This window comes from Podarcis erhardii, assembly GCF_964252035.2.
Source record: "Podarcis erhardii genome assembly, chromosome: 8".
In the NCBI taxonomy this organism is placed as follows: Eukaryota; Metazoa; Chordata; class Lepidosauria; order Squamata; family Lacertidae; genus Podarcis; species Podarcis erhardii.
In genome coordinates, this window is record NC_138499.1 from 22,864,333 (window position 1) to 22,881,640 (window position 17,308).

Consider the following 17,308-nt stretch of genomic DNA (forward strand, 5'->3'; position numbering starts at 1 on the left):
CTAAAGTGGTGCTTCAGGTTAAGAACAGTTTCAGGTTAAGAACAGACTTCTGGAACGAGTTAAGTACTTAACCCAAGGCACCACTGGATTGGTATTGGATGTTAGCATCACATTCTCCCATAATGTTTTGGAGAGGTGAGCCATTGCCATAGCTGCCTTTCCAATACTCTTGTCCAGCTCAGCATCAATGGTGATCTTGCTGGTTATGGTGGAACCCCCTGGTAGACAAAATCTACCACCTCAAGAATGCTGTCAGCAATGCTGATTTGTGGAGTACTGGTGACGTCCTGACCCAGGATGTTGCTCTTCATTAGGCTGATGGTAAAGCCAAACTCCCTGAAAGCTTGGCCCAAATGACTGAAGAGTGTCTGTAGAGCTTCCTCAGGGTGTGCTGTCAAGGCTGCATCATCTGCAAACAACATCACTTGGATAAGGACCTACTACATTTTTGTCTTGGTGTGGAGCCATGTCAGACTGAACAGACCCCTGCTGCTCCTTGAACGAAGTACACACCATCTTCAGTCAAGCTGAAGGCATATGAGAGCAACAGGGAGAACAATATGCCAAAAAGCTGGGGCAAGAACACAGCCCTGTTTCAAACCGTTCTTTATAGAGAAGACATCCAAGGATGAGCCACCATACTGGACAGTGCCATGCATGTTCTTGTGGAAGGACACAATCATCTTGTGAAGTTTAGGTGGGCATCCTATCTTGATGAGCAGTGTAAAGAGTCCTTTTCAGCTAACAAGGTCAAAGGTCTTCATCAGGTCTATGGAGGTGGTGTACAATAGGTGTCTCTGCTCTCAGCATTTCTCCTGAGCTGGCACAGAGAAAATCATGTCTCACTTATGATATCACACCTTGCTAAAATGTCAGAGAAAGCAGTGGCCTAGGTTCTCCTGGATCAGAATTAATATAAGAAAGAAAAATGAACAAGTCTTCATGGAACCAGTCACTTTTTATTTCATCTCTGGGTAGTTTATATTGCTGGGTAAGTTTGTCAGATAAAGCTTCCTGCCATAACCAGTCATACCACCTTTGGAGGTAGGCTGCTGTTCACTTTTACAGAGAAATGCTATCTCTATTCACGCAGTGAGTCATGAGGAGATGGATCATTAGCAATTTACAGAGAATACCATTATTTGTTTCCAGGAGAGAGATAACGGGGCCAGTCCCAGATCCAATTCAAGTTTGAAGTGTAAAATATCAGAAATTACTCTAAATTACTTCAAACTTATTAACAAATATTCTCACCAAAACTGCTTCGAGGTCTTTTTTTACAATCAAACAGTGTATAAATTTTATGAAATAAATACATACATTTGTACCTTGCATTGAACATCCCATCCAGCAGAGAGGAGACGTTGTCCCACACATATATGACGCAGCTTAGCAAATGTTAAGTACCATCTGTGAATCACCTTGAGGGCATGTTCCCTTACTGTTGCTGAGGCTGATTTAATCAGGTAGCCTGTCAAATTCTTTTCCATTCATGTTCAGGGGCTGGGGTTTTGTTGAGGGATTTTGTTGCCGGGGGGGGGGGTCGCGGTTGGTTTTGGTATCTTTACTTTAGTTCTTGTTGTGATTTATGTGGAAACTGTTCAGTTTGGCTAAGTAATTTTTTAAAGATTTATTTATTGTCAAGTACTACTTTTGTTATGATGTAGTTACATATTTTTTCATGTTGTATGCCCCTTGAGTGGAAAGGCGGTATACATATAAAATTATGTATGTATGGTATCCAACGAGGCCTTACAAATAGCGGAGGAGAGAAGGCAAGCAAAATGCGAGGGAGACAGTGAAAGATACAGGAAATTGAATGCAGATTTCCAAAAAATAGCAAAGAGAGACAAGAAGGCCTTCTTAAACAAGCAATGCAAAGAAATAGAGGAAAACAACAGAATGGGAAGAACCAGAGATCTGTTCAAGAAAATTGGAGATACGAAAGGGACATTTTGTACAAAGATTACCATAATAAAGGACAAAAGTGGTAAGGACCTAACAGAAGCAGAAGACATCAAGAAGAGGTGGCAAGAATACACAGAGGAATTATACCAGAAAGATATGGATGGCTCGTACACCCCAGGTAGTGTGGTTGCTGACATTGAGCCAGACATCCTGGAGAGTGAAGTCAAATGGGCCTTAGAAAGCACTGCAAATAACAAGGCCAGTTGAAGTGATGGTATTCCAGCTGAACTACTTAAAATTTTAAAAGATGATGCTGTTAAGGTGCTACACTCAATATGCCAACAAGTTTGGAAAACTCAGCAGTGGCCAGAGGATTGGAGAAGATCAGTCTACATCCCAATCCCAAAGAAGGGCAGTGCCAAAGAATGCTCCAACTACCGCACAATTGCATTCATTTCACATGCTAGCAAGGTTATGCTTAAAATTCTACAAGGCAGGCTTAAGCAGTATGTGGACCGAGAACTCCCAGATGTGCAAGCTGGATTTAGAAGAGGCAGAGGAACCAGAGACCAAATTGCAAACATGCGCTGGATTATGGAGAAAGCTAGAGAGTTCCAGAAAGACATCTACTTTTGCTTCATTGACTATGCAAAAGCCTTTGACTGTGTCGACCACAGCAAACTATGGCAAGTTCTTAAAGAAATGGGAGTGCCTGATCACCTCATCTGTCTCCTGAGAAATCTCTATGTGGGACAAGAAGCTACAGTTAGAACTGGATATGGAACAACTGATTGGTTCAAAATTGGGAAAGGAGTACGGCAAGGCTGTATATTGTCTCCCTGCTTATTTAACTTATATGCAGAATTCATCATGCGAAAGGCTGGGCTGGATGAATCCCAAGCCGGAATTAAGATCGCCGGAAGAAATATCAACAACCTCAGATATGCAGATGACACAACCTTGATGGCAGAAAGTGAGGAGGAATTAAAGAACCTTTTAATGAGGGTGAAAGAGGAGAGCGCAAAATATGGTCTGAAGCTCAACATCAAAAAAACGAAGATCATGGCCACTGGGCCCATCACCTCCTAGCAAATAGAAGGGGAAGAAATGGAGGCAGTGAGAGATTTTACTTTCTTGGGCTCCATGATCACTGCAGATGGTGACAGCAGTCACGAAATTAAAAGACGCCTGCTCCTTGGGAGAAAGGCGATAGCAAACCTAGACAGCATCTTAAAAAGCAGAGACATCACCTTGCCAACAAAGGTCCATATAGTTAAAGCCATGGTTTTCCCAGTAGTGATGTATTATAAGTGAGAGCTGGACCATAAAGAAGGCTGATCGCCGAAGAATTGATGCTTTTGAATTATGGTGCTGGAGGAGACTCTTGAGAGTCCCCTGGGCTGCAAGAAGATCAAACGCATCCATTCTTAAGGAAATTAGCCCTGAGTGCTCACTGGAAGGACAGATCGTGAAGCTGAGGCTCCAATACTTTGGCCACCTCATGAGAAGAGAAGACTCCCTGGAAAAGACCCTGATGTTGGGAAAGATTGAGGGCACAAGGAGAAGGGGACAACAGAGGACGAGATGGTTGGACAGTGTTCTCGAAGCTACAAACATGAGTCTGACCAAACTGCGGGAGACAGTGGAAGACAGAAGTGCCTGGCGTGCTCTGGTCCATGGGGTCACGAAGAGTCGGACACGACTAAACGACTAAACAACAACAACAATGTATGGTATATATGTCTGTTGCAGTATTTTACCTTTTTTGTTGTTGTTGTTGTTGTATATTTATTCCCTAAACATTTCACAATTCTCCTTTATCCTAGTAGCCAGGGTAAATTAGCATTTTATATATGGCAGCTGCTACCCCTATAGATTCCAGATTAGTTAAGTATAGTTTTGAAAGCAAGTGATAGATGTAGTGCCCCATTATTTCTATTATAGGCAGAAGAAAATGATAATACCTGTAATTTCTGAAGACACATAACTGGGAGACCAGGGACAAGAATTTCTCAGTAGTGGCCTCACACCTGTGGAATTCCCTTTACAGGAAAATATATATGGTCTCAGCATTGTTGGTATTTCAACAACAACAAAAACCCTCTAAGAATACATGTGTGCATGTGGATGAATGTTGCATTTGTATTTTCATGTGTTTTAGAGTCCCAGAAGCTGCCTTGTGAGAGCACAGCACACCCTGAAATATGGGTTTTTAAATCTCTTAAACTTTATTAACAAATAATAACTAATTTTGCTTTCCCCAATCCTACTGAGTATATGTAGTGCTGCTGTGACACATCTTAATTATCCTTTCAAAAGGGTTAAAAATCTCACCAGTCAGCTGCTTGGTCTGAATCCAGCACTTTCTCCCATCTCAAGCAGCTGATCAGTAGGTTGTTAACCTTTTGGAAATGGCACCCTGCCAGTGTGCACAGCCCCAGTTGCTGGATTGGAAATCACACAAGAAGGGCCTGTTTGCACAAGCAGTTTCCCATCCATCTCAGGATCCAAGCTCAGAAACCTGCGTAATGTCCCTAGGTTGATTGTGGTGCCTGTATTCTATGCTGAAGGAGTAACAGACTTGACTCACAGTCAACAATCCTCAACCAAACCTGGATGTGCTTACTCTTTTGCTCTGTTCTGGCACATGAGAAGCTTGCATTAGCAAAATAATTTCCAAGATTGGAAGATGCATTTCAGCAACTGTGGGCTCAGACCCAACATTACGCTAGTCTCAGAAGAAACCCAAAACATCATAAAGAATCACATCAATATACTCTCCTTATTGATACAATTAGCTGAATTTCAACAACACCAGTTTCAGAAAGTCAGATTCTGGGATTCTGAGTGTCAGAGGAAATTTATGGGGTAAAGAAATATGGGTAAGAAACAGTATAAAATTTAGGAAAGCTGCCTTACACCTGTTCAGACTGTTTGTCCATCTGGTCCAGTATTCTCTACTTCAGTGGTTCCCAGTCTTTTTGGTATGGCAACCTACAAGTCCAAAACTACTAACTATGGTAACCCATCAAATTATTGTCACAAGAATTCTGGACCCTAGGTCTTTGGCAGCATCACTTTTGTGCATTTTGTGCACTTCAACTTTGCCTCTTTTATCATCATGATCTGAGACAACCAAGCAAAAGTTTACTTAACACTCTTATTAATATGGAATTTGTTTAAGTAGCTATTTATACTTGCAAAGTTATTCATTTTTGTGAACAAGTGACACCAAATAAGGGTAACTGTAAGGAGCAGGGAGTATACATTTCTCACTCCGAAGGAAAAAGAATGAGGTATTAGAGAAAAATCAGTATTTTCTTCATGGTAGCTAGAGTAGGATACATGGTCAAACTAACATGTTCAACTCTTTTCTAGTGCTGATCTTTTGTATCACCCCCTTCAACACTAAGGGCATGTGTCATTGTCAGAGGACCAGCCTCTGCCTCACCCTCCTCATGTGCTTGAGACCCACAGATTTCATGACCTCCTTGCAGGTCACAATCCACAGGTTGGAAAACACTGCTGTACTCTGACTAGCAGTGGCTCAGGCAGAATTCGTTTATATCACCTGATTATTTATTATTTTATCCAGTTGAGTGATGCCTTTGACAGACTTAGAGCAATTAGTCTGGTAAACAAAAATGTGAAGGAAATTGGAGGAACATGTATGTGATGACAAATAGAGGAAAGGGAAGTTTATCATCTTTCCATTTGCTCAGCCTGAGTTTATCTTCATAGGCCGTCTGTAACAACAGTGACTATCAAAAGAATGGTTGGTAGGAAGGTTTAAGGGAAACAAGCTCTAAAGGCAAGCACAATCCACTAAAGGACCAGTTTGCAGCTTAAAGTTGCCTCTGCACAAAATTTGCTCCTAGACGCTTAAGTTGTGGCTGTGGCCTGCAGCATCTTTTATCAGTTAAAGCCATTTAAGCTGGCACGATTTCCTTGATAGCTGGGACTTAGCCACTGTCCTCCATGCTCTGATAACCTCTTGCACTGATTAATGCATTAAAGTGGGGCTGCCCCTGAGGACAGTCCAGAAATATCAGCTCACAGAGATTTCTGTTGCTCACTGCATGACTGTGGCAGATTACAAATAGTACGTTACACTGATGTTTGTTCATATCCATTGGCTGCTCATCTGTTTCTGAGCCCAGTTCAAGATGCTGGGTGTTACCTATAAAGCCTTGAATGGCTTTGCTCTAATTCCCCTATTTCAAGAAATGAGATCCGTTGATGCTCTGAAACTATAATTGTGGAACATCCTTCCTAGGAAGGTCTGATAGGCTGTCTCATGGTGAGTGAGTGACACCGAGAACTTCCCTTTAAATGCCTCATACTTTGGGCTGGAATTTTAGTCTTAAACATAATGTCTTTTAAAATGTTTTGAACTTCATAAACATTTGTATTTTAACTTTTTGTGTGAATGTTTATGTTTCTGCTTTTACTATTCTATAGAAAGACAATTTGTTATAATGATAAATAAATAGAAAGAGCTGGACAAGAGACATATGTTGGGCAGGATATGTGTGAGGAATGAGCAAGGGATGAAAATGTAATGAGTAAATTCGTTTTTTCTGAACCACCCACACTTTATTAGTGTAAGGATCAATATGGTGTTAGAGAAATCACAAGGTATCATGACCTACACAGTAATGTGTCAAGATTCTCATCTTCCTTCAAGTTAATCCCCCCTTCTCTCATCCTCATTACATCTGATGACATCCTGCCTTTTCCCTCATCTTAATCTTGTCCAGCTTTCTCAGATTGCAAGCTCTTCAGGCAGAAGCTGTAGCACGTCTGTACCCATGCAGTTTTTAGCAGAGTGATGGTTCTAGATAAGCATATGAAGATGCCTTTTGCCATCAGAATATTGGCTGATTTATTATTTATTTAATAACATTTATACATTACTTTTTATTTTAAAAAACACACACATCAAAGTGACTGTATCTCAGTATAGTCTGTTCTGACAGGCAGCAGCAACTCTCCCCCTTATGTACAAAGTGTATTTATTGTTTCCTACTCCTTTTTCAAAATCCAAGACAATAACATCTATCGATATAGCGACACAAAACAATCTCAATATGAAAAACAAAGAACCTTGAATTGATCGTAGACATCAGAGAACTTGCCACAGAATAAGTGTTTTGTTTGTTTGTTTGTAGTTTTTCTATCACACTCAAGCTGCTCCTCCAAGGGGGCAAGCTCCAACATTCTACATCAGTTGAAATGTCCAAACCATCTCCAAGGGCAGCCCCATGAAGAAGCACATTACAGTAGCTGTTCCTTAATGGTACAGAGGCTATTTCAAGTGTAGTGCCCACTTTATGAACCCTTTCCCACAGGAAACCCAACAGACTCGTCCTGTGAGGGCTTTTCCAATAAACATGTCATGCCTTTGGCCTTAATTTTCTGTCACTCCTGCTGTAATAACTTGGGACAACTTGGGAAAAATATGAAAGAGATATATCAGATCATTACTGGCCTTGAAAAGGTGACAAGAATACATTACTATACTATTTTTCAGGATCCTATAATTTGGAGATACTCAGTTAAAAATGTCAGGATCCTATAACATCTATTCCTGAAGACCTGAAATGGCTCACTATATGCTACTGGGCCCAATTCAAAGTTTTTGTTCTGACAAATAAAGCTCTGACAGGCTTAGGACCTTGCTAGGGGCACCTCTCCTATATTGTCCTGCCCAGTCTTTGAAATTTGTTGGGTAAGCCTTCTGGCAGTACCATCGAAAATGAGGTTAGAGCAGTGTTTCCCAATCTTTTTCCAACCGTGGCTCCAAGCCAGAGAAAGTTGTTCTAGGCAACTGCACTGCTTATTTATCTGGTTGCTCTGTCCCAGCTTCTGCCAACCTAGCAGTTCGAAAGCACACCAATGCCTAAATAGGTACCGCTGCGGCGGAAAGGTAAACGGCGTTTCTATATGCTCTGGCTTCTGTCACGGTTTTCCATTGCACCAGAAGCGGTTTAGTCATGCTGGCCACATGACCCCGAAAGCTGTCTGTGGACAAATGCTGGCTCCCGTGGCCTGACGTGATATGAGCGCCGCACCCCATAATTGCCTTTGACTGGACTGTGGGTTAAACCACAGAGCCTAGGGCTTGCCGATCAGAAGGTCGGCAGTTTGAATCCCCGCGACGGGGTGAGCTCCCGTTGCTTGGTCCCTGTTCCTGCCAACCTAGCAGTTCGAAAGCACGTCAAAGTGCAAGTAGATAAATAGCTCTGGCAGGAAGGTAAAAGGCATTTCCGCGCGCTGCTCTGGTTTGCCAGAAGCAGTTTAGTCATGCTGGCCACATGACCCAGAAGCTGTACGCCGGCTCCCTTGGCCAGTAAAGCGAGATGAGCGCCGCAACCCCAGAGTCGTCCACAACTGGACTTAACTGTCAGGGGTCCCTTTACCTTTAACTGCCAGGGGTCCTTTACCTCTATCTTACCTTACTGCTTATTTTGATGGTTTTAATTGTATATTATGGTTTTTGTCCACCTAAAGATCACTGATGATGAAGGCCAGGATATAAATATTAGAAATAAATAAATCTTCAACAACTTTAAAATGAAAATATAACTATGAAATACTACATCCATAACAACTACGTGGAAATCAAAGATCCAGACAATTTTATATAAAGCAGGAATACTAATGTATATTATATATCTGTTTGAAATGTTTCAATGTCCCTGAGATACTGGTGCAGTTTCATGACTTGCAACTGTTCCAGCACAACTTTTGGTGCTGCTTTTGGTCCAATTCATAAGCAGGCCCTGCATATACATGGGAAATGTGAATGCTGATGTACTTCCTTCACACCTATAACACAATGCAACTGAATGCATAAACAAATCACACAATCTTACCAACCCATTATTATATTTTATGTTGGAGTGGATTTATACCCCATACTTCCAACATAAACACAATACCCACAACAACTTCATTTTATGTTGTAGGCATGGTAGGAGTGAACGAGTTTTCATACTTAACCACTATATCTACATAGAACCCGTGTATGGCCTGGGACCTCTAAGAGAATAAGTCCCCTACAGTATCTTTGTCTCCTCAGCCTCACAGAAGTAACATGTCGCAAATAAAGTAAGGACCGTTTAACCAGCCAGCCAGGCCCTCCAATGAGCCTACTGCACCCCAGGTTGTGTCAGCCTACATAAGGTTTCTATTGGATCCAGACTTAGAAGAATGCTTCAGCTGTTGAAGCTGTCCAAGATCTTGAAAATGTCTGCTCTCTGGTTTAACCTGCCTTTACCAACACTGACTGCTTCTCTTGCAAGCCTTGAACTCCCAGAGAACTGGACATAAATAAAATACATCTGGACCACTAAAAATTTAGTGTTTTATGAGAATAGATTTTCTTAAGGGGTGGAAATGACATATATACCAGCATTATCAGACAGCTGAGAATCATCACACAAGTTTTTATATAATTATTTGGTAATGGCTTTCACACTAGGCATGGGAGTCATATTTGAGTCTGTCTCTCTTTTAAGACACAGAAAACTGAACCAGAGCTCAAGGGGGTGTCTTGCCTCCTATAGAAGTTTTAAGACAGACTGCGTCCCAGCCCCAGCCCCAGCGAGCATCAGCCCCAGTGGGCATTAGATTGCCTTATTTATTCAGGAATCCTAGAACCTCTTATATCTCTTTTAGGCCTATATTATAGTCCACAAAACCAAGTGTCCACAGAACCAAATTGAGCTAAGTAAAAATGAATAGTAACAATTAGTGAAACTGACACATGGGGGGGGGCGGAGATCCAACATAATAGTAGCATAAGTAGTTTGAGAGTTGACGTTGTACAAGTAGTTGTGCAAACTGTATAAAAAAGAGGTAACACACAAAGCTTAACTGTCACAAAGTATAATAATACCAAATACACTAGAGGTTGCACAACATCTTTCACAAATGTATGGCATGCATTGGATTTGGCTACTGTACTATACTAAATACAGAGCTCCTGCTAGCAGAATGGCTGTTGTGAGAGCAGGCTGCCACAATTTATTTATTGGATACCAATAAACAATTGGATATCACCCAAGGTTAATAGCAACATCTCGTTCTCAGATATTCCATATATAGGATATTTTTAGAGAGAACAATCCCAACAGAAAGAAAATTCTGGATCACCACACTAAAAACCCATGGAAGTCCCTCCACAGGAACACTGCATGGCTTCATCCAGTGCCTTCACAGGACATAACCTGCCAAAAGCAGGTGTCTCTGCAAAATGGTCATTTCACATGTCATCTACTTCCAGCAAATCACAGCAGGAGTGGCTGCTGACCTTATCAATATGAACTCCTGCTGATTCTAACTCGGCACCACTTCTCTTTGTTTCTTCAAAAGAAGCATAGCAGGAGGAGGGGCTGTAATGGGTTTAAGGATGTACAAACATACATATATAAGTCTATGAATAAGTTTGCCCTGGGAAGAGGAAAGGGGGGGAATAATTGATGTGACAGATGATAGTGACACCACTGAATGCTCTTCTAGTAAGCACGTCAATACAATAACGACAGACTCATTAGGCAATATGAATAAAATAGAAATGGCATGAAATAAAAATATATCAGAGGGGAACTAATGCCCAGCTGGTTTCCATCCATTGTTTATATTAAACACTGTATAATTTATCCTTTACATACCTAGCAAGTAAGTTTTTTAAAGAACTCTGAGAGTTTCAGTTCTATTTTCAAAACAAGCAAAATATATACTTCTTTTTGGTGAATGCTTTGCCACATTTACCAAACAGCAGTTCCAAAAGTTCTATATGATACAGAAAATATGCTTGGAAGCTACTTCCCTTGAAGGATATGCTTACACTAGGAGCAACAAAACTTACATTTGCAACTATTATTAAGAAACAGAAAACTCAATTTCCATTCAATCACATCAGCCTTCTTCAAGCACCAACATACTGTATTATTATTGTAAACTTAGGAGCAACATGAAGCTTTTTTAAAACACCCATCCTCCAACAATAAATTCAACCAGGAGGGGAGAAGATTGAAACTATTTTTTGGGGGGAAAAGGATAAATCTTTTGAAAGAGCTATATATTTAAGAACAGTACATCACTGCACTAGCAAATCAGAGGTCACAACTGCCAAAATGATAATCATATGTGAATAAGGTGTGGCATTGCACCAGTATCATATGCATGTCCAGGATGTTGTAGCAACATAAAAACATGTGTGAGCACTGCAGAAATCACTACTTTCACCGTAAGCGATTTAGTGTCATCATGCAAAATTGTTACTCCACACAGAAATGAGTCATAGCACGACAGAGGGTGGGACTAGGTACAACCCAGCTAACAGATGCTAAATATTTGAGCCATTGTGAAGTCTGCTATATCAGAACAAACACTATTTCATACTAAGGAGTTAGGATGAGATTACCACTAACACACAGCAAAGCATGATGAACTCCCCACTTGCCTCACACTTGTTGCTCTGGCTACATCAGCACATGTCACTCTTTGTACTGTATCTATCTATCCATATCATCAAGAGATGGCAGTCTAAGATATCTTAAGATCTCATGAGCAAACACAAACTGACAAATTATCTGCCTGATCCCAAGCCAACTTAAAATGATACTAAACCACAATTAATCCATTCATACTCTATTTTTTTCCTATTTTAGGAGGGAAAGTTTTCCTTATTTCTCACATCTAATTATATTGGGGAGGTATGAGTGTGAAAGACATGTCAAATGCATATGATTTTGTCTAAAAACAGAGGAATGAGTTTGTGCCTATTAACCAAACTTGCAATTAAAAACAAATAATATATTCTAATATAAAAAATCAAAATTATTTTAGTCACAGAGATTATGTATTTAAGCACAAATGTTACTAGAAACATGGTAAATACATTTTATAATGTTGATGCCACTATTCAATTATCTGTTTTAACTATTTTTAATATTGTAATTTTTATATTATAGTTGCCCACCCTGTGACCTCATGGTAACGGGCAGGTAAAGTATATTATTAATAACAATAATGCCATTGCTTGTTTGCATATTACATTGTTTTTAATGCATATTTTAAGATATAACAGCCAAAGGCATATAAATATATGTTCTTGGTATAAATTACTTTAAATTATTAGTCAGAATTGGAATTGCAAAAGCTAATCTGACTTTTGTTAATATAAATCATGCTGACTTTCTTCAAAGCACAAACACATTTCCTTATTATTGTTAAGTGTGAATACTTTAACCACCTGTTTCTCTTTACATGAAGATAAAAATTACAAGAAAACAATAATTTATTTGTTCTATGTCACATTGCTAATGATACACACTGATTCCAGCACAAGTCATCAGCTCAGCCCAGAAGCCAAGAAGCTTTCAGCTGCAGATTTTGAATCAGCAGTTCAACAAGACAATGGGTTAACATCACTATGATTGCCTAGTAATTTGGCTGGATATTTTTAGCAGTATTTAGACTCAGAAGCATTTACTCTGACCCTGTGACAATATGTTACCTAGTATCCATTACTTAAAATTAAACACAGCAGTATGCGTTAGAGCACTACTGTAATAACTTCATAAAGCAGTGAATAATAATTTAGAGGTCAGTGTGGCCATTACATAAGAAAAATGACATTTTTGTGATTACATGATGTTTGAGAAACATAAAAAGTCAAATGCAATCTTGTCTACAAACTTGATCTTAACAGGCAAACAGTAGTTACTATGATAGACAAAAACATGCTAAACATGTTACAAGATCACAAAAGAAGCTTGCATTTCAGCCAATCAGGTAGTCTTGTCATCCACAACGCATATATGTAAGAAACAAAAATTCAGAGAAAACATGGAGCTTCCTGACATCACTGCCCAAATGGATCAGAGCTAAATCGCTTTGCAAGAGAAAGGGAGGTAACACAGCCCAGGAAGAAAGGTGAAATGTCATCAGGACCAGAAGCAATTGCCCTGAGCCTGCCTGGACAGCTCCGTGGTGCTGAAGTTGCAGAGCAGCTCGGCAGCTTTTTCTCCGTGGCGGCTTTTGCCGCCTGCGAGGCCTGCGCCCTCCGTGCTGCTGCTGGCCAAGTGGCCCACAGGTGAAGGGACAAGGACTGCTTGCCAGAACGCAAGGAGCCGGTCAATGTGGGGTGGGAGGGCTACACGTTGTTGCAGGAAGATGGCGGCTCTCGCAAACCCACCCCGACAGAAGGCTACCGAGGCCTCGCCAGGACATCTCCGCTCTGCCCGGGCTGCTAAGAGAAGGCAAGGCAAGAGGCGAAGGAAGGCCACTTTGGCGGTGGCGACTGCGGGGAAAGGCCCACTCCAGCTGCCACCAGATTCTCGTGCGCGCTTAGTTCCTTTTCCCAGCCATGCTGCCGCCTCCTCCTCCTCCTGAAACCATCCGCTTCCTACACACCGGGTTACAACAGCACCTGTGCGGCCATATTGGGCGCCTGGCCCCAGTCCATGCCTGGCGGAACGGCGAATAGGAGCCTGGAAAGCGGGGAGGGAACCGCTTGCTCTTTCCCATCTCCTGCAGGGATGGAGCGAGGCAAGAGGCAGCCCCAACGAGGAGCTAAATGCACTGGCAAGCAGCCTCCGTGGCTTCCCCTCAAATCGCTCCTCTCGGGAGTCTACCACCTCACACAAATGCACGCCAGCCAGCCAGCCCCAAGCAATGCCCTAGGGAGGGGTGGAAAGCGAGGGGCTCGGCGGCCTCACCCTTCCTCCTTCTCCTGAATGAGCCACACAACCGTGGCAAGGGGGGGGGGAGAGAGAGAGAGAAGAGAGAGGAAAGTAGCCCTTACTTGAGCACGGATTGCTCCTTCTCTTCTTCCTTCTTCTGGCGATCCATGACGGCCTGGATGATCTTCCTCTCTTCCTCCGTGAGGTGGCTGAGGTCGGGCATCTCGGACTGAGGTGGAGGCGGCTGAGGAGGAGGCGCAGGGCCGCCCCGGGGCCCAACAGGAGCCGACATATTTGGTAGACGGAGCTTCAGCAACACTATACTGGAAAACACTGGGCTAACTCAGGCGGGGGCAGCGGAGCAAACAGCCGCCGCTGCCGCGGAGTGAAATACATGCAAATCAATATACTTTGGGAATCAATCGGCCACCTAATTAATGCCCTGCTGGGGAGGGAAGGGGAAGGATCAGCAGCGTCCGTGGAGGGGGGAAAGGGGGCTTGCTTTGGGTGAGATGAGAGGGGAGCAACAATAAAGGGTCCCCCCCCTCCTTCTCCGCACACACAACCCCTCTCACCTGCTCAGTGGGGAGGAAAGGGGGGAAGGAGTCGGGCAGTAATGGTTTCTGGGGAGGGAGAAGGATCTTCCGAGGGAAACGGAAGGGGGAGCCCGCACTAGGTGGGGGAGGAATGGGGTCGGGGTGGGGGGCACCAGAACCCGGAGGAGCCTTAAGGGGAAGAGCCGGGGGGCGGTAGTTGGTGAGGGGTGTCGTTGGGCTCTGGCGGGACGGAGCGAGGGGCAGTATTTGGGGGTGGGGGGCTTCTCACTCCAACCGAAGGCGCCCCCTGCTTGCGACCGGAGAGGAGGAGGTGGCCGGGCGCCCGGGCCAGGGGAGCCCTGGCGAGGCGGCGGAAGGGCCGGGGGCTCCGGGCTGAGGGGGCGAAGCGTCGGGGTGTCGCGCGCTGTAATAGTAATGGTGGTGCCGATGGTGAGAGAGGAGCCCCGCCGGCACCCTGAAGCGCAGAGCGGGAGAAAACCCCTTGGGGTGAGGGCGAGTCCCGGGCGCCAGCAGCTCCCGCCGGCTCATAATTCCAACCCGCTGTCCATGGAGGGGACCGTGGGGCAAAGCAGCTCCCGCCGGCGGCTTCCTCCTCCTCTGCCGCCGCCGCCGCCGCCGCCACCAGCAGCCGCCGCTTCCGCCACCCGCGCTTCAACAAGGCCTCGCCGCCGCCGCCGCCGCCTCTCGTGGCTGCCTCGCTCGGCTGCTCTTCTCTCAGCTCCGCTGCTGGCGACGAGCCGCCTAACCCATCGCATCGCGGAATTAAGAGGAGGGAAAGGGGAGCCGGGCGGGGGGGACGACGACAATAGCGGGAATCACGGGAAGGGACTCCTCATCTTCCTCCCCGAATCTTCCCCCTCCCGCTCTTTCTCTTTTTCTCTCCTTTCCCCCCCTCTTTCTTTCGTCTTCCTCCCCCTCTCCCAGCCCGACAGCGACGTTCCTGCCTTGTCGCCTGAAGGCGCGGGAACGGAGCGCGGGGCGGGGCGCGCTGAGGAGAAATGCGGGGAGCGTTAAAGGGAAAAGCCGCTCGCTTCCCACACAGCCTCGAGACGAAGCCTCGTGCGACACGACGCGCGTCGGCAACGTCGGTTGGGGCGGGGGGGAGTGAAGCAGGGAGAGGCAGGCTGTGAGGGGAAGACGTTGGGGAGGGGGCGGGGAGGCGGAGCGGCGCGCGAAGGTGGGGAGGGGGGCAGGAGAGAGAGAGAGAGGAGTTGCGTTTGTTTATTTATTTATAAACGCACCGGGAAAGGCGCGCGGGGGTGGGGGTGGGGGGTAAGGAGGCGAATGGCTGCGATAAAAATCACGCGAGGCAAAAGGGGAGGAGCCAAGTGGCACCGGGGACGCGCGCAATTGAGAGGACTGGGCCCAGCCGCTCCAGGGAGGCCGGGCGAACGGCCGTGAGGGAGCGAGCGGGCGGGCGGGCGGGCGGGGCGGAGAGCGTGACAGACAAGCGCCCTGCCTGCCTCAGCCGTTATTTCTGGCGAGCTATGGAGGCGCGGAGAGAAAAGGTGGCATGGAAGAGAAGGGAGGCCAGTTCCCCCCCCCTCCCCACATACACCCGAAATTCGGGTGAAGAGAGGCAAGGCTGAGCCAGGGAAAACCCTGAGGAGGAAGACGTACAACTTCGCGGAGAAAAAGAGATGTGCCAAGGTAGTTTCCTGGCTCGTCTGGACCCAACGCGGATTAGTTGCTCCCTCGGTAACTTCAACTCGCCCTGCTGTCACATTCACATGGAGGGAGATGTAAGCGAGTGGCAGTTGGCCAAGGGGCAGGCGAAGCGCTAACAGGGTGGACAGACAGCTGCAGCTGGCTATGGGTTAAAGTGGGGGCTGTAATCTGTGTTTGGGATTACATAACCAAGGAAAGGTTGCTATTTTAGATTCATTTAATAAGGGGATATAAGGGCCTGGACATAGGTATTTGGCTTTAGGGCAGCTGTGGCCAGCCCTTTGGGTATGTATGCACGGGGTCGAGGGCAAGGGATGGTCCTACTGCTACAGGGCACCCTGCAGAACATTGGCAGCTTCCCTGTCACTGGCTCTTCCATGCTGAGCTAGGCAATCGGCAAGACAATGTAGAGAGATGCAAGGTTTGCGGCTCCTCTTGTCACCTGGAAGCCACCTGTGCCTTCAGTTGGATATCTATAATGTCTCCATGGGAGGGGAAAACATCTGTAAACATTACAGATGCAGTACTTTGTAGTACTGCCACTGTGGCACAAAAAGAAGGATCTTCATAACTTATTTATAGAAGGTCTTCCCAAATCTTGCATTCATCTGTGTAGACTGCATGGTATAAATCAAGGAGCCAGCACTTTGTGACATCACTGAGGCACAAAAAATGGATCCCATATATTAAACTTTGTGGCTCTTATATTGACTTCACAACAAGCACAGATTCATAAGTTAATGACATTGCTATGGCACGAAAAGATGGTTGCAAGACACAAGTCCTTGTGCTTTTTACACAAAATTACCCCATTTCCACCATCAATCATAGTTCACATCAGTACCTATGGGCTTCGTTTTAATGATTATAAATTGCACCTTGTGGCGCAAAAACCTAGATGCTTCAGATGCATTTAATTTGTATCATGATGACACAGTAACTCATAAAAATGAGTTTAATCATTTGTAGTGCACCGATGCTGGAACCTGATTTGTAGCACATCTTCTCATCATGTATCCTTTTTTAAATAGAATATTGAAATCCATTATATAATCACAGTTCGCCTACACTATCCAAAATAATTTTTCCAACATCATCTGGCTTTTTGCATAGGTCCTCATAGATCCTTGTAAGTTTTACATGTATTCTTACATCAAACCATATCATACTGTATAGCCATAGCTTATCCCTTCAGCATGAAGAACACGAATTCAGTGTGTGCTCTGTGTGTAATCCACATCACTGGATCAGAATACATTGTGTCCACATAGTTTTCCCATTTAAGTCCTATAAGTTATTAATTTTATTTTTAATAAAATAAGTATTTAAAAAAATGTATCACAGTTATTTTTTTTACAGATAGGTAGCCGTGTTGGTCTGCCATGGTCAAAACAAAATAAAAAAATTCCTTCCAGTAGCACCTTAAAGACCAACTGAGTTAGTTATAGGTATGAGCTTTCGTGTGCATGCACACTTCTT

At 44.3% G+C, this 17,308-nt stretch overlaps 1 protein-coding gene across 18 annotated transcripts in view; it reads right to left on the reverse strand.

The window, feature by feature from the left end:
* Positions 1-15,267, reverse strand: part of RIMS2 (regulating synaptic membrane exocytosis 2) — a 370,897-nt gene extending 355,630 nt beyond the window's left edge. For 5 of the 18 annotated variants that reach the window (XM_081873932.1, XM_081873935.1, XM_081873943.1 and 2 more), the window contains exon 1: positions 13,727-15,263. In XM_081873932.1, the coding sequence (XP_081730058.1) occupies positions 13,727-13,896 (170 nt within the window). In that variant the 5' untranslated portion in view covers positions 13,897-15,263. Of the gene's footprint in view, positions 1-13,726 lie in introns of all 18 variants that reach the window. The other 13 variants (XM_081873921.1, XM_081873933.1, XM_081873940.1 and 10 more) reach the window with 6 other exon arrangements.
* Positions 15,268-17,308: the final 2,041 nt, after the last annotated feature.